This window comes from Hyla sarda, chromosome 6, assembly GCF_029499605.1.
Source record: "Hyla sarda isolate aHylSar1 chromosome 6, aHylSar1.hap1, whole genome shotgun sequence".
NCBI lineage: Eukaryota > Metazoa > Chordata > Amphibia > Anura > Hylidae > Hyla > Hyla sarda.
Genome location: NC_079194.1, coordinates 228,154,049 through 228,172,237, shown reverse-complemented (window position 1 = coordinate 228,172,237; position 18,189 = coordinate 228,154,049). Strand labels below are relative to the sequence as shown.

General features: G+C 45.2%; 1 protein-coding gene across 1 annotated transcript; it reads left to right on the top strand.

Moving 5' to 3' along the window:
* The first annotated feature begins 543 nt into the window (after positions 1–543).
* Positions 544–10,819, top strand: ARL14EP (ADP ribosylation factor like GTPase 14 effector protein). Its single transcript, XM_056526669.1, has 2 exons — positions 544–692; positions 10,082–10,819. Exons 1-2 carry the CDS (start codon positions 622–624, stop codon positions 10,305–10,307), a joined length of 297 nt encoding a protein of 98 aa, XP_056382644.1. The 5' UTR covers positions 544–621; the 3' UTR covers positions 10,308–10,819.
* The last annotated feature ends 7,370 nt before the right edge of the window (positions 10,820–18,189 follow it).

The window sequence follows — 18,189 nt, the reverse complement described above, 5'->3', positions numbered from 1 at the left end:
GTAGTTACTAACTGTAATTCCCTGACACAGCCCATGGCTCTGCAGCTGACACAAACCAAAACTACAACTCCCAGCATGTTACACAATAACCTTAACTGTAATACTATACAGTGCAACATGCTACAACACCCACACAACCATAGGCTGCATCAGGGCATGCTGGGTGTTGTAGTTATCTAGTAACTAAATGCAACTTCCAGTATTTTCTGACACATAGATTAGAGTGAATAAAATGCACCTTATAAACTGGAGAAGCAGAACACAATCCCTCCCCTCCCCTGAGGGGGGAGATTTATCAAAACCTGTCCAGAGGAAAAGTTGCTGAGTTGCCCAAAGCAACCAATCAGATCGCTTCTTTCATTTTAGAAATGGCCTGTGAAAAATGAAAGAAGTGATCTGATTGGTTGCTTTGGGCAACTCAGCAACTTTTCCTCTGGACAGGTTTTGATAACACCAAGGTGTTTCTAGTACTGATCCTTGAGTGTGAACATCTCTCCTGCAGTTTGATAATGTAGTCATGTGGTGGTGGTGGTGGTGGTATTTATGTATAGTTCTTTCTTTCAGGGACGGGCTGCAAAGCCTTGAAGTCGCTGCAGTTTGCCAACCCAGGGCGGCAAACTGATGTTTACACCAGAAACCAGCACAAGAGAAAAGAGACGGCAGACAAAGACCTCAACAGCAGGGTCAGAGAGGTTTGTGTTTTGGGTTTTATGACTTTTAACATTCAATTCCTATTTGTACAGCTTATGTGTAAATGCTGGGCACTATAACTTTGAGTCCTGGCCTTAGTATAAGGTCAGGTTCAGACTACGAATTTCCGTCTGCAATTCCTCTTTGAAATTGCAGGCGGAAATTCCGCTTGCTAAAATGTCTAGTGTAGTGTGAATGGTTTCCGTCCACAAATTCAGACTTCGGAATTTGTGAACGGAAAATCCGCTTGGAAATTTTCCGCCTGAAGAAAGGGGTTGCTCTTTCTTCAGGCGGAAATCCGTACGGAACACATTGCAGTCTATTGGAGACTGCAGTGTCCACGCGGTCCTAGCGCCGACTGATTCAGTCAGCACTGGCCGCACTCGAAATCTCTGGGCGGAAATTTTCTGCCCGGAGATTCCGTAGTCTGAACCTAGCCTTACAGCGTTTGATAAATCATTTTGAATGTTAAAAGGCAAATCTGTGTTTGTCACCTCTGAACACTGTCACTGTATCCTTCAGTCACCAGAAGGTAGAAATCTTTTATGGGAACTATCAGGCAACTTGCTTAACACTATTGACTTTAATCAGAGTTGCGCAAATTGTGTAGCTCTCAGGGCTATGCTGTTTGCTTGGCTCCTGTTAAAGTCAATGGAAGTTACACAAAACGGCTGGAAAAATCCAACTGACAAGATCAGCACACAATCCAACATATTATCAGTGACGATCTCCATTATAGTCAATGGTGTCTTTCTTCTCCAAGTGTCCAGTCAAGAAGTGCTACTGTGTGCTTCACCCGGCTATAACTAATGAAAGATAATGGGGGAGATTTATCAAAACCTCTGCTGAGGAAAAGTTTGAGTTGCTCATAGCAGATCGCTTCTTTAATTTCTAGAGGCCTTTTCAAAAATGAAAGGAGCAATCTGGTTGCTATGGGCAACTCAGCAACTTTTCCTCTCGATAGGTTTTGATAAATCTCTTTTGACGTGTCTGTGCATCATGTCAAAAGTTAATTTAAATGAGTTAAACTTTAACACTGCTTGTTTCTTGTCACTTTTTTTTTTTCCAGCCCTCACATGGGTAATTTCTGTGTTGCAGTATTTTTTTCAGCAGATATAGCATATAGTTTTTTTAGCCAGGAGAAGTAACTTAGTAATAACACAATCTAGTAGTGCATATGCCAAAAGGTTTAGTACATAGATGGTGTTGGTTGCACTGTTCTGCAGTTGTGCGTAGCCTGATGTCATCTAGTAGCATTGGGGGGGGGGCACTTATTGTGCAGGAACATGTGAAGGGACTATGTACCATATACTGTGTGTACCTGTTGCAAGGGAACTCTACTCCCATTTTAACTTAACCTGTTCAGGACCCATGACGTATGCATACGTCTTCACACCCTGGGTCTTAAGGACCCATGACGTATGCATACGTCATGGCGTTTTCCGGTCTCTGCCGCTCGCCGGGCAGAGATCGGAACTGGATGCCTGCTGAAATCCTTCAGCAGGCATCCAGGGCAAACGCCGAGGGGGGCCATGTAGGCCCCCCATGTCGGCGATCGCCGCAAATCGCAAGGGAAATCGCCCTTGCGATCTGCGGCGATACCGGGCTGATCGGGTCTCTGGGACCCGACCGCCCGGTAATTTCGCATGATCCCGGCTGTCGCAGACAGCCAGGACCATGCTGGAGTATCGGAGCGAGGTGGCAAGCCTGCCACCTCCTCCGATCCCCTGCGATCTGTCGGTTAGTTAACCGACCAATCGCAGGAGGGGGGGCTGTTACTTCCTCCCGTCCTGCCCGGCCCCTGAAAGTCCGGAGAGGACGGGAGGAAGACCGGGGGACGGGGGAGTGCTGGGGACCGGCCCCGGTACTTACCTCGTCCCTGAAGACCCGGATCCAGACGATGAAGACGGCGGCGGCGGCGACAGGTGAGTAGATCTTCAGCCGCGGTCGGGCCCTTTACAGCAATGCACGTCGCCGTAAAGCGACATGCATTGCTGTAATAGGACCCTGTAAACTACAACTCCCAGCATGCCCAGACAGCCCTTGGCGTCTGGGCATGCTGGGAGTTGCAGTTTTGCAACATCTGGAGATACAGTTTGGAGACCACTGTGCCCTTCCAGATGTTGCAAAACTACACATCCTCAGCATGCCCTTACTGTCCAGGCATGCTGGGAGTTGTAGTTCTGTAACATCTGGCCCTTCAGATGTTGCAGAACTACAACTCCCAGCATGCCTGGACAGTTTTGGCATACTGGGAGTTGTAGTTTTGCAACATCTGGAAGGGCACAGATTGGGAACCACTGTATTAGTGGTCTGCAAACTGTAGTCCTCCAGATGTTGCAAAACTACAACTCCAAGCATGCTGGGAGTTGTAGTTCGGCAACATCTGGCTCTAAAGATGTTGCCGAACTACTACTCCCAGCATGCCTGAGAATGTTTGGGAGTTGTGGTTTTGCAACAGCTGGAGGCACACTGGTTGGGAAACATTGTTTCCTAACTCAGTGTTTCCCAACCCGTGTGCCTCCAGCTGTTGCAAAACCACAACTCCCAAACATTCTCAGGCATGCTGGGAGTTGTAGTTTTGCAACAGCTGGAGGTCCCCCCCCTATGAATGTACAGGGTACATTCACATGGGCAGGGGGCTTACAGTGAGTATCGGGCTGCAAGTTTGCGATGCAGCAAATTTTGCGCGGCAGCTCAAACTCGCTGTAATCCCCCCGCCCGTGTGACTGTACCCTAAAAACACTACACTACACGAACACAAAATAAAATAAAAAGTAAAAAACACTACATATACACATACCCCTACACAGCCCCCCGCCCCTCCCCAATAAAAATGAAAAACGTCTGGTAAGCCACTCTTTCCAAAATGGAGCCTCCAGCTGTTGCAAAACAACAACTCCCAGTATTGCCAGACAGCCGTTGACTGTCCAGGCATGCTGGGAGTTTTACAACAGCTGGAGGCACCCTGTTTGGGAATCACTGGCGTAGAATACCCCTATGTCCACCCCTATGCAAATCCCTAATTCAGGCCTCAAATGCACATTGCGCTCTCACTTTGGAGCCCTGTCGTATTTCAAGGCAACAGTTTAGGGCCACATATGGGGTATCGCCGTACTCGGGAGAAATTGCCTTACAAATCTTGGGGGTCTTTTTCTCCTTTCACCCCTTATGAAAAGGTGAAGTTGGGGTCTACACCAGCATGTTAGTGTAAAAAAAATAAACTTTTTACACTAACATGCTGGTGTTGCCCTATACTTTTCATTTTGACAAGAGGTAAAGGGGGAAAAAAGCCCCCCAAAATTTGTAACACAATTTCTCCCGACTACGGAGATACCCCATATGTGGGCGCAAAGTGCTCTGGGGGCGCACAACAAGGCCCAGAAGGGAGAGTGCGCCATGTACATTTGAGGTGATTTGCACAGGGGTGGCTGATTGTTACAGCGGTTTTGACAAACGCAAAAAAAACAAAACCCCACATGTGACCCCATTTCGGAAACTAGACCCCTCACGGAATGTAATGAGGGGTGCAGTGAGAATTTACACCCCACTGGTGTCTGACAGATCTTTGGAACAGTGGGCTGTGCAAATTAAAAATGTTGTACAGCCCACTGTTCCAAAGATTTGACAGACACCAGTGGGGGGTAAATGCTCATTTTATGCCTTGTTACGTTCCTCAAGGGGTCTAGTTTCCAAAATGGTATGCCATGTGGGTATTTTTTACTGTCCTGGCACCATAGGGGCTTCCTAAATGCGACATGCCCCCCGAGCAAAATTTGCTCTCAAAAAGCCAAATATGACTCCTTCTCTTCTGAGCATTGTAGTTCGCCCGTAGTGCACTTCAGGTCAACTTATGGGGTACCTCCATACTCAGAAGAGATGTGGTTACAAATTTTGGGGGGTATTTTCTGCTATTAACCCTTGTAAAAATGTGAAATTTGGGGGGAAACACACATTTTAGTGATTTTTTTTTTTATTTTTTTTTACGTATGCAAAAGTCGTGAAACCCCTGTGGGGTATTAAGGCTCACTTTATTTCTTGTTACGTTCCACAAGGGGTCTAGTTTCCAAAATGGTATGCCATGTGTTTTTTTTTGCTTTCCTGGCACCATAGGGGCTTCCTAAATGCGACATGCCCCCGAGCAAAATTTGCTCTCAAAAAGCCAAATATGACTCCTTCTCTTCTGAGCATTGTAGTTCACTCATAGTACACCTCAGGTCAACTTATGGGATACCTCCATACTCAGAAGAGATGGGGTTACAATGTTTGGGGGGTATTTTCTGCTATTAACCCTTGCAAAAATGTGAAATTTGTGGGGGAAACACACATTTTAGTGACATTTTATTTTTATTTTTTTACATATGCAAAAGTCGTGAAACCCATGTGGGGTATTAAGGCTCACTTTATTCCTTGTTACGTACCTCAAGGGGTCTAGTTTCCAAAATGGTATGCCATGTGGGGGATTTTTGCTGTTCTGGCACCATAGGGGCTTCCTAAATGCAACATGCCTCCCAAAAACCATTTCAAAAAAACGTACTCTCCAAAATCCCCTTGTCGCTCCTTCGCTTCTGAGCCCTCTACTGTGCCCGCCGAACACTTTACATAGACATATGAGGTATGTGCTTACTCGAGAGAAATTGGGCTACAAATATAAGTATACATTTTCTCCTTTTTCCCCTTGTAAAAATTCAAAAATTGGGTCTACAAGAACATGCGAGTGTAAAAAATGGAGATTGTGAATTTTCTCCTTCACTTTGCTGTTATTCCTGTGAAACACCTAAAGGGTTAAAACGCGGACTGAATGTCATTTTGAATACTCTGGGGGGTGCAGTTTTTATAATGGGGTAATTTGTGGGGTATTTCTAATATGAAGACCCTTCAAATCCACTTCAAACCTGAACTGGTCCATGAAAAATTGTGAGTTTGGAAATTTTGTGAAAAATTGGAAAATTGCTGCTGAACTTTGAAGCCCTCTGGTGACTTCCAAAAGTAAAAACACGTAAATTTTATGATGCAAACATAAAATAGACATATTGTATATGTGAATAAAAAAAAAATTATTTGGAATATCCATTTTCCTTACAAGCAGAGAGCTTCAAAGTTAAAAAAATGCAAAATTTTCAAATTTTTCATAAAATGTTGGGACTTTTCACCAAGAAAGGATGCAAGTTACCACAAAATTTTACCACTATGTTAAAGTAGAATATGTCACGAAAAAACAATCTCGGAATCAGAATGATAACTAAAAGCATTCCAGAGTTATTAATGTTTAAAGTGACTGGTCAGAATTGCAAAAAATGGCCGGGTCCTGAGGTGTAAAATGGCTGGGTCCTTAAGGGGTTAAAGGGGTACTCCGGTGAAAACCTTCTTTTTTTTTTTTTTTTTTTTTTTTTTTTTTCCTTTTAAATCAACTGGTGGCAGAAAGTTAAACCTATTTGTAAATTACTTCTATTAAAAAATCTTAATTCTTCCAGTACTTATTAGCTACTGAATACTACAGAGGAAATTCCTTTCTTTTTGGAACACTGATGACATCTCTGTCCATTTTAGCAACCATGCATAGCAGATGTATGCTAAGGGCAGCATGGTGGCTCAGTGGTTAGCACTGCTGCCTTGCAGTGCTGGGGACTTGGGTTCAAATCCCACTAAGGACAACAATAAATAAAGCAGTATTATTATTATTATTATTATAATAGCGTCAGCAGAGAGAACTGTGCTCGTGATGTCATCAGAGAGCATTCCAAAAAAAAGAATTTCCTCTGTAGTGTTCAGCAGCTAATAAGTACAGGAAGGATTAAGATCTTTTAATAGAAGTAATTTACAAATATGTTTAACTTTCTGCCACCAGTGGATTTAAAAGAAAAAAGGTTTTCACCGGAGTACACCTTTAACCTCTTAAGGAAACAGGACGTATGAGTACGTCCTGGGTCCCGGTCCTGCGATATAAAGCAGGGTCACACGGTGACCCCGCATCATATCATGGCGGGCCTGGCGTCATAGTTAACCCTTTAGCCGCGCGCTCAAAGCTGAGCCACGCGGCTAAAAGTGAAAGTAAAAAGTGACGGTTAGCTAAGGGAGCTGTTCGGGATCGCCGCGGCGGTATAATCGCAGTATCCCGAACAGCTGTAGCACAGGAGGAGGTCTTCTTACCTTCTCCTGCGCTGTCCAATCTCCGGATGAATGCTTCAAGCCTGAGATCCAGGCTTGAGCATTCAATCGCCGAAAACACTGATCCATTCCTATGGAGATGGATGAATCAGTGTTAAAGATCAGTTAATGCAATGTTATAGCCCCCTATAGGAGCTATAATATTGCATAAGAAAAGTGTAAAAAAAAAAAAGATAATTAACCCTTTCAATTATCCCTTCCCCTAATAAAAGTTTGAATCACCCGGCATTTCCAAGAATAAAAAAAACTCAGTGAAAATAAAAATAAACATGTGGTATCGCCGCGTGCGGAAATGTCCGAATTATAAAAATGCTGCTTTTTAAACCGCACGTTCAATGGCGTACGCGCAAAAAAATTCCAAAGTCCAAAATAGCGCATTTTTGATCACTTTTTATACCACTAAAAAGTGATCGAAAAGTCTGATCAGAACTAGGGATCGACCGATATCGTTTTTTTAGGGCCGATACCGATAATCGGTGCAGGTTACGGCAGATAGCCGATAACTGATATCGATATTCCGGTATAAGTTATCGGCTATTTAACCCCCTGCGACACCGCTGCAGATCATTGATTTAAAGCGGGCGCTTTAAATCAATGATCTGCAGTGGCTTTTGCGGGGCCATAGGCCGCCGACGCCACCCGCTTCTCTCCCCCTACCTGTCAGGGTGGTCCGGGCCATCCTTCCTTCCTTCCTTCCTGTAGTGTCCGGGGGAAGAGTGAACCGGTCCGGGCTGTCCTTCTTCTCCGGCGGTCATCTTCTCCACTCCGGGCAGGCTCCGGCCTAGTACGCTGCATAGACGCCGCTGCAAAGTGACGCCCGTGCGCAGAGACACACCTGACGTCACAGCGTAGCGGCGTCTATGCAGTGTACTAGGCCGGAGCCTGCCCGGAGTGGAGAAGATGACCGCCGGAGAAGGACGGCCCGGACCGATGCACCCTCCACCCGGAACGCCGCCGGACACTACAGGAAGGAAGGATGGATGGCCCGGACCACCCCCATTACGGATAAGTTTAATTTTTTTATTGACTCGGAGGGTGGGGGAGGGGCCCGACCGGTATAGCGGTATGGGCAAAAATCCATAACGGTATACCGCCCAGAATCACGGTGGGGGGGTGCGACGCGGTGCAGTGGGTCGGGGGGGGGGGCGGTGGGTCGGGGGGGTGGCGGTCGCTGTGCGGTGGGGGCAGTGCGGGGGCGTGGCATTATCGGCTTATCGGCAAGGTAATTGCCGATACCGATAATGCCCAAAATCGTGATTATTGGCCATACCGATAATCGGTTGATCCCTAATCAGAACAAAAATGGTACCGCTTAAAGCTTCAGATCACGGCACAAAAAATGAGCCCTCATAGCGCCCTGAACCCAGAAAAATAAAAAAGTTATAGGGGTCAGAAGATGACAATTTTAAACGTATAAATTTTCCTGCATGTATTCATGATTTTTTTTCTGAAGTGATACAAAATCAGACCTATATAAGTAGGGTATCATTTTAACCGTATGGACCTACAGAATAAAGATAAAGTATCATTTTTGCCGAAAAATTTATTGCGTAAAAACGGAAGCCCCCAAAACTTACAAAATAGTGTTTTTTCATCAATTTTGTCGCACATTGATTTTTTTTTTTTTCCCGTTTCACAGTAGATTTTTGGGTAAAATGACTGTCATTACAAAGAATTAGTGATGCAAAAAATAAGCCATCATATAGAATTTTAGGTGAAAATTTTAAAGTTATGATTTTTTTAAGTTAAGGAGGAAAAATTGAAAATGAGAACGCAAAAAGCCCGGGTCCTTAAGGGGTTAAGGACGAGAAAATAAAGTGTTTGATTTTCTCATCAATAGCATAATCCTGAGACCAACCTGGGACTTTCAATCCAGAGAAAAAAGATACAGCTCAGTTTCAGTGGCCTTTGATTAACGGGGAAGTGCAGGGTGGACCTATTTAGTCTCCCACAGCTTTACCTTCACACACACTCAGTAGGACTTTCTCTGTTTTAGCCCATATTCACATGGCTATAATATGGACACCAGTCCCAACCAATAGTCTAAGTGACCCAAACGGAAATAACTGATCTGTGATACTTTCAGTTTGGAACATTAGACCTTTGTTTGGACTGAAAGGTGTTTCCATATTAGGACTGAGTGAATTCAGATCTATGGAGGAACTGTATTAATGGCTTTATAAACAGGAACAGGTCCAGTTAGGAATATAAAATATTATAGAACTCCTGGAACTGGGCTTGTGTATGTAGAAATGGGAAATCTGGCGGCATAACAAGACTCTAATAAAAGTACTTCTCTAAGTCTATGTAAACCTGCAATTGGTGTCTGACCATGAATTCAGCAGCAGTATGCTCCCCAGATAATGTCCTACTTGATATACTTGTACAGAGCTGATTATTATTATTTATTTTTTACACATCTTTGCCCACATTTATTGGTGTCGGCAAAGCCATGCTATTGGGGCAACTTAGACCCCCTAGGCTACAGCCTTTGGACTCATACATGTGGATATGGAGTTATGCAGCCCGTTGTATGAAATGGGAGGTATATGCAGGTACTGTAACATGTCTGCATGCACTTAGATGGGGCAGGCCTTACTGTTTAGGCAGTGTAGGTTTTGTTCAGTACATATATTGTCTTTTGTTGGCTCTGTTACTTGTGCTATGTGCTTTGTTCTTAATCTCCGTGCAGTTGGGCGCAGTATTGTTTTACTCCACTAGATGGCAGTATAATATAAGATAAATGTTGCTCTCTGCAACTGGCTAGACAGTATTCGGTGTGTTAAAGAAGGTCTTTGCTTTTAAAAGGGGAAGATGGGGCTTCCTTTCCCAACTATTTTTATTGTAAATACAAAATGGCTGAAAAAATAAAGTTCTATCATGGAGATTAACAAATCTGTAAAAGTCCCATAGTTAAACTGTGTGGTTAAACTTGCTGTGGTATGTGATGTGCCAATCTTTATTATATCATAATAAACGGTGGCACTCGCCCAAGTCTCCTTTAAGTCTAGTGCTCATACACAAAGTGCGGACATCCAGTACACATGGTTTGTTCTTTGATTCCTCTCGGCATAGCACCACCGTTTATACCCAGTCCCATGTGCATATAAACAGTTCTGAACCTTGATCTGCTGCGCCAACTTACTTTTCCCTTCTATTTCGGATGGTTATTTATTCTGTAACTCCAGAGACTTATTATATGCTAATGTTTGTGTTTTTATAGACAGACTATACCATCAAAGAACAAAGTGTACAATAGCCATGGGATCCTTCTAGCAAATGGGATGGATCTGTGCGATTGTTTGGATGAAGATTGTATGGGCTGCTTCTATGCCTGCAGGAAATGCGGCTCCAACAAATGCGGTGTTGAGTGCAGGTGCGACCGCAAATGGCTTTATGAACAGATTGAAATAGAAGGCGGTGAAGTCATCCGAAATAAACATGCTTGACAGAGCTCTCTGCTTATAAAACATTTCTAGTAAACAACCTCAGAAGATATTCTTCTCGCTGATCTCTGCTTCCTACTGAAGACATTAAAAGATGTGGCAAGGTCTCTTCTATACAGACTGGGGGAATTCAGATGAATTCAGGCTTCTTGGCCATTGGCAGAGGGAGCCAACTATGAATTGTTCTTCATGAGTTTGCTTAAGCCATATAATTCCATCTGATCTTTGGAGTTCACAGGACTATTTTCTTTAAAACTTTGAAAAAAAATCTACAAAGTGTCATTTGAGTGTCTACATTGGCCAGTAGCAGGCAGTAGTACACGGCTATAAATGCACCACACTGCAACTTTGACAGTCACAAAGAAACAACTTGCGCTTGTCATAGTTTTTATTTATTTTTTTTAGCATAAAAAATGTCCCAAAGCTTGTCATCGGTTTTGTTTTAGTCCTGCAGTGCTGATATCTGTGGATTTGTTGCATAGTATGCAAAATAAATTCCTGATGTATAATCTTCATGATTTTTGTTTTTTTTTGTTTAATAAGGTAATAGTAAAGTGTTACAGAGCTTCATGTAGGGATTGTAGTTACTGGACAGAGGAGCAGTTCACAAATGGAGGATGTCATGCTATTAATTTTGCTATTGTATTTTCCAAGACATCTCACAAGTATTAGGATGCTTTTCAGCAATGTCACTTGATTTAACTTTTTATTTTTATTGTTTTTTTGTGCCTTTTTAATTGATCTTTCCTGTTTCTGTAATGAGCTGCCTGCGATAATTAATTAAAAAATCTGCAGCATTTGCACCATTGGTGGCCGTACCCTAATGTTTGTGTAATAATAAAAAAAAAAAAAAAAAAAAAAACTTTTGAAATGTCCTAGTTCTACCTGGGTAGTCTGTAGAAGGATTCCAACTTTTGAGCTATATCTGAAAGATTCTTAAGGTGCTATTCCCGTATGTCCCCTAGCAGCACGAAGGAACTTTTAACATGAAAAGTCAATTAAATGAATTCAAACATCCCCCCACATGGTACATACTCGAGTATAAGCCAACCCGAATATAAGCCGATGCCCCTAATTTCACCCCAAAAACCCAGGAAAAGTTATCGACTCGACTATAAGCCTACGGTGGGAAATGCATCATCCCCCCCCCCCCCCCCCCCCTGTCATCATCCAGACCCCCGTCATTAACAACCTCATCATCATCACCCTGTCTTCATCCCCCCCCTTCATCATCACTGCCTGTCATCTTCCCCATCCTGTCATCATCCCCTCATCATCCCCTTGTCATCACACTCCCCCTTCATCATCACCACATGTCGTCAGCCCCCCACCCCTTCATCATCACCACTTGTCAATGTCTGATACAGTGGTCTTCAACCTGCGGACCTCCAGATGTTTCAAAACTACAACTCCCGGTCAGCCCATCGGCTGTCCGAGCTTGCTGGGAGTTGTAGTTTTGAAACATCTGGAGGTCCGCAGGTTGAAGACCACTGCGGCCTTTGACATCATTCAGCCCCCCTCTCACCCCCTTTAGTTTTGTACTCACCTCCGTTTGGCGAGACGTTAGACGGTGGGGAGGGATAGTCGTTCCGGGCTGTATATCTTCACTGGGGGGAGCCGCCTCTTTGGGCCCGGGATAGAGACGTTGCCTTGACGACAACGCACAGGGACGTTACTCATGAACGTCACTGTGCGTCATCGTCAAGGCAACGTCTCTATTCCAGGGCCGGGCTCGAAGCGCAGAGAAAAGGGCCCCCCCCCAGCGAAGATGGGACAGCCCGGAACGACTATCCCTCCCCACCGGACAGTCCCTGCAGCACAGATGGCCCGGACCAGCTCACCCTAATGTCCCGCTGAGGGGAGGTGAGTACAGAACTAAAGGGGGAGAGAGAGGGGGGGGGGGTGCTGGATGATGTCGAAGGCCGCCGTGGTCTTCAACCTGCGGACATCCAGATGTTTCAAAACTACAACTCCCAGCAAGCCCGGACAGCCTCCGGGCTTGCTGGGAGTTGTAGTTTTGAAACATCTGGAGGTCCGCAGGTTGAAGACCACTGAGGGCGGAGAGTTCACTCGAGTATAAGCCGAGGGGGGTGTTTTCAGCACGAAAAATTGTGCTGAAAAACTCGGCTTATACTCGAGTATATACGGTATGTTTGGCCAACCACAAGGGCAGTAAGGTATTTCTTGTCTTTGAGTTAAAATTTGACATGTCTCTTTAAATGGTAATAACCTTAGAATGCTTTTTCTGAGCTGAGCGATTGAGATTGTTTTTTTTTTTTTTTTTTTTTCATGACATATTGTAATTTATATAAATGCTGCATTGTTGACACATGCAGCATTTTTTTTTTGAAAAACTCAAATATCGTGAAAAACTGCAACATTTCTGGTGGTTTTTATTTCATGGTGTTCACTGTGCGATAAGTGATGTCATGTTTATTCTGTGTGTTGGTACTAGAGATGAGCGAACTTACAGTAAATTTGATTCGTCACGAACTTCTCGGCTCTGCAGTTGATGACTTTTCCTGCATAAATTAGTTCAGCTTTCAGGTGCTCCGGTGGGCTGGAAAAGGTGGATACAGTCCTAGGAGACTTTCCTAGGAATGTATCCACCTTTTCCAGCCCACCGGAGCACCTGAAAGCTGAACTAATTTATGCAGGAAAAGTCATCAACTGCAGAGCCGAGAAGTTCGTGACGAATCAAATTTACTGTAAGTTCGCTCATCTCTAGTTGGTACCTTTATGGCGATACCCATTTTTATATAACTTTTTATGTCCTTTTTTTCCCTTTTCTGAGCAAAATTTTTTTTTCCCTTTTTCGACAGCCGGGAGTCCCGCCGGCAGGTATTACAGAGGTGCAGTAAGCTGCCTGCACTCTCCGCTCCTGAGCTATGCAGGTCTCTCCACAGCTGAGCGTGCGTCATAGCCGGGATCTGGATTAACACTTTAGATGCCGCGATCAACTTTGATCTAAAAGTCCTGAAGTTAACTGCCGGTTAGCTCAGGGATGCTGTTCCGGTTCCCAATAAAAATAAAATAAAATTGAATCACCCTTTTTTCCATTAAGCGTATTTTACGCTGCAGATCCGCTGCTGAAGGACTGCTACATGCAATGTGCCTTAAGTGTATTGCTGCTCCAAGCAGGCACATGTAAAGGCACCATGTAGCGGTCCTTCAGTGGCTGATCCGCAGCATAAAATACACTGTGGATCCACCTGTGTACCCTTAAGGAAATAAAAGTATCAGTAATTGGTATCGGCGAGTACTTAGTGTTTAAAAAAAAAAAAAAAAATACTTTGTACATTGATCATTTTTGGAATACATGCTACCTTTTTTTTTAATTTTTTATTTCTGCTATTTGTACCAAAATTGCCGACTTTTTTGCTCTTTTACGATGTTCACCGTGCGGGATAATTTACATTATAGCTTTATAGTACACTTCATTACGGACGTGGCAATACCTAGTATTAGGACTATGCAGTATGACCAAAAATGTATATCACGGTATTGTTCTAAATTATGGCGGTTTCACTGTATTTAATTGTATTTCGGGGGGGGGGGTCCTCAGTATAGTGTCAGGTGATTGGGGGTCCTCACCATGGTATCCAAGGTCTCGGTCAGGCTGCCCGGTAACTCTCAATGTCTCCTCAGTTTAGCTCGAGTTTCCCGTACCCGCCCAGAAGTCACGTGCCTGCCGGGAGTTGTAGTCACCTCCCAGCACCTCACAGTCAGTTCAGTGCGGCTCGGACTAAACTTCCCAGAGACGCTGTTCGGACGTCACGAGGGGTGGAGCTGTGACTTAACGATGCTCCGGCCCCTGTATTGCCCGTCATTACGTGCAGAGCGATCTCGCTCTGCGCCGTAATGATAGCGGGGTGCTGCAGGAGCGGACCCGACCTGTTGCCGGGGTCGGGTCCGCGCTGCTTCAGGCCTCCGGCGTGCGTCCCCTGCTTCGTTGCTATGCACTGCACGGCGTGGCGCACTGACGTCATGCGCCGCGCAGCACATAGCAACGACGCAGGGAACGCACGCCGGAGGCCTGAAGCAGCGCGGACCCGACCCCGGCAACAGGTAATTATGCCACCGGGGATGGGGGGAGGCAACGGGGCAGCGGCGCCGGCAATGGGTGCCGCTGCCCCTTCTCTCCCTCTGGCTGTCGGAGCCGCTTCTCTCCCCCTGGCTATCGGGGCCGGCACCGATAGTCAGGGGGACAGAACGGGCAGCGGTGCCGATAGCCAGGGGGAGAGAAGGGCCGGCAGCAGGGCTCTAGATCCCAGGAAAGGCAGGGGGAGAGAAGCAGGCAGCGACGGCCTCTCTCCCCCTGCCTTCCCTGGGGGTGTATAACACGCACATAGCCTTAAGGCTAAAAATTTTAGCCTAAAAAGTGCGTGTTATACAGTAATTTTTTAAAATTTTTTTAAAATAAAATGTGAAAAAAAAGCAGAATTTTTTTACTTTTTATTTTTTACGTTTATGCCATTCACCGTACTGGATCATTAACATTATATTTTGATAGTCCGGACATTTGCGCACGCGGCGATACCAAATATGTTAATAAAAAACATTTTTACGCTTTTTGGGGGTAAAATGGGAAAAACAGACAACTTAAATTTTTATTGAGGAAGGGGATTTTTAACTTTTTTTTTTACATTTTTCAACTTTATTTTTACACTTTTTTTATGTCTCTATAGGGGACTATCTATAGCAATTATTTGATTGCTAATACTGTTCAGTGCTATGCATAGGACATAGCACTGATCAGTATTATCGGTGATCTTCTGGTCTGCTTGATCTCAGACCAGAGCAGGAGACCCTGGGAGACGGCGGAGCCAGGTGAGGGGACCTCCGGCCGCCATGCTGGATGATCGGATCGCAGCGGCAATGCTGTGGGCGATCTGATCATCCATTCAAAATAACGCACTGCCGCAGATGCCGTGATCTGTTTTGATTACGGCATCTGATTACGGCGCGATCGCGGATGTCGGCCATTATGGCAGGTCCCCGGCTGCTGCTAGCAGATGGAACCTGCCGTGTATGACGAGAGCACCGTTCTGATGCTTGCGGTCATACACAGGACGTAAATGTACGTCCTGGTGTGCGAAGTCCCGCCAAACCAGGACGTACATTTACTTCCGTGGTCGTTAAGGGGTTAAATTCCCCCCATGGTACCGATAAAAATTACAGACCACGGCACAAAAAATGAGCCCTCATACCGCCCCGTATATGGAAAAATAAGTTATAGGGGTCCAAAGAGGGGAATTTTAAACATACTAATTTTGTTGCATGTAGTTATATGTTTTTTTTTTTTAAGTAGTAAAATAAAATAAAACCTACATAAATTGGGTATTCTTGCAACCGTACAGACCTACAGGATAAAGATATGGGGGGGAGATTTATCAAAACCTGTCCAGACAAAAAGTTGCCCATAGCAACCAATCCGATTGCTTCTTTCATTTTGCAGAGGTCTTGTTAAAAATGAGAGAAGCAATCTGGTTGCTAAGGGCAGCTGGTCAACTTTTCCTATCGCCCATGATGGCACCTTTGGAGAGACCGCCTCCTTCCCCAGGACAGGAAACAGGAACTGGAAACAGTTTGCATATAAGGAACATAGGAGCTGCTATTCCCCAGTTCTGTTTCCTGTCCTGCGGATGGTAACCGGGACGGGTCCCGTACTAACCGGGCAGTTTGTATGTGGACTGTAGGGGCCCTGGTCTAACTGAGACATACAGAGTACCTGCAAGCAGCTTAAAGTCCTTCGTATGGGGGCAGCCGCTAAGTCTGGGCGACCTCTCCCCGTCTTGCGCATGGCACGTGTCTCCCGGTCCCTCTCGCTCCCTCCGGCAACGGCATGCGGCCTCCTCTTGCGAGCGCAGCCTAGCGTTCGCGATCCAACGGCATTCGCTTCCAGGAAGAGGGGGGGCGGAGTCTGTGTACGCACGCACGTTGCGTGGCATGCGCACGTTCGCTTTCGCCGGGAGGAGAAAGGGGGCGCTACGGCCTATTCTAAAGTACCCAGAGAGAGAAGTCCTTGCGGCTTCTGACCGGGAAGGGAATCTGGCGGGGGATTTAAAAGGAGGGGCGCCCAGCCAGTCCAGTACCTCTCCAGGATCCAGGAGAGGTGCTTGCTCCAGGTCAGTGACTTGAGGAACAAGCGACCCGAATTGAAATGGAGCCTGCTGTGACAGCTGAACCGGTACTATGGTGGGGTAAGGGGACACCTGTCCCAAGAAGTCTTTTTTTGCAACCTTTTAATGGTAGTTTTTGTTCATTTGTTTTAGGCTAAGGAAACGCCTAGGAAGGCTAAATATAAAAGTAAAGAGTGTGTTCTTTGTAGAAAGAAGCTGGATCCAAATTATTTAAGTTCACATTGTGAAGCCTTTGTTAAAAGGATTGTGGAGGATGTGTCTCCGTCTTTCTCCAAAAGTATGCAGGAGGTAGTCAGAGAAGAGATTAAGGCCTGTATGTCTACTTGGTCATCTGTGCAGCCAGAGCCTAGTTATTCCACTATAGCCATCCATTCTTCTGTACCTGGTTGTTCAGAGCAAAGAGATTTTTTTTGAATTTGAAGAGGGTGATTTGGATGAAGAGTCAGAAATTTTGGAGGAAGTTCATAGCGGTGCTCTTTTTCCTACTGAAAATGTGGACGGTCTAGTCTGAGTGGTTAGATCTACCATGAAGCTTGATGATAGGATTGAGCCTTTATCTGTGCAAGATTGCATGTATGAAGGCCTTGCACCCCGCAAAATGATTGGTTTTCCAGTGCATGACTCTTTGACCTCTATTTTAAAGTCTGAATGGCAAACACCAGATAAGAGAGATGCTATAGTACCGAGCATTCTTAAGAGAAAATATCCTTTTCGAGGAAGAATTCACCGTCAATTGGGATAGGTCCCCTAGAATTGATCCACCTGTAGCTAAGATGTCTAAAAAAGCAGCCCTGTCTTTTGAGGATGCTGGCTCTCTAAGGGAGCCAATGGACAGAAGGGCTGATGGATTTCTTAAAAGAGCCTGGGAGGCAGCAGCAGGCTCCTTCAGACCAATTATTGCTACCACATCTGTGGCAAGATCTTTAAAGGTCTGGATTAATCAGCTGGAGGAGCAGATCAGGGATGGTGCTCCTAGAGACAAATTGCTTCAATCAATCCCTACCTTGGCAGCAGCGGCAGACTTTATATCAGATGCTTCTGCAGACACCCTAAGGCTATCCGCTAAAGCCTCGGCCTGTGCCAACTCTGCCAGACTGGCTATTTGGGTTAAAGAGTGGAAAGGAGGTGATCTTACCTCCAAATCTAAATTATGTGCTATACCCTGTGAAGGTTCCTTTCTTTTTGGTACTGATTTAGATCTAGTCTTAGAGAAAGCAGCGGATAGGAAGAAGGCCTTTCCCTTAATCCCTTCCTTCCCTATCCAGAACAAGATGCCCTTTCATGGAATAGGAAGGGTGGAATTTCGGAGAGGTTCATACAGGGCCAGGCAGTGGCGAGGCCAGAGAAGAAGCAGAGGTTTCATGTTCACTACCCCTGAAACCTCTAAGAAGTCCAGTCAGCAATGACTTAAGGTTCCCAGTGGGGGGCAGGTTGTCTCATTTTCTTCCCCAATGGGAGAAAATTTCTGCAAGCCACTGGGTTTTGTCCACAGTAAAAACCGGTTTACAAATTGTTTTTTCAGGTCTCCCGACTACCAGATTTGTTCCAACAGATCTCCGAAGGTTTCCAGAGAAACAGGCTGCCCTGGAGAAAGAAGTTTTCTCCTTGATTCAAAAGAGAGTTCTGGTTCAGGTTCCGGAAGAAGAGTGAGGTCTGGGATACTACTCCACGCTCTTCCTGGTAAGAAAGCCCAATGGCTCCTTCGGCACTATAATAAATCTCAAGCTATTGAATCGTTTCCT

Excerpts from the sequence above, each read along its gene's own strand:
- ARL14EP (XM_056526669.1), top strand. The coding sequence starts at position 622 with ATGTTTACACCAGAAACCAGCACAAGAGAAAAGAGACGGCAGACAAAG. Across the intron at positions 693-10,081 it reads TCAACAGCAGGGTCAGAGAG|ACAGACTATACCATCAAAGA; the intron begins GTTTGTGTTTTG and ends GTGTTTTTATAG.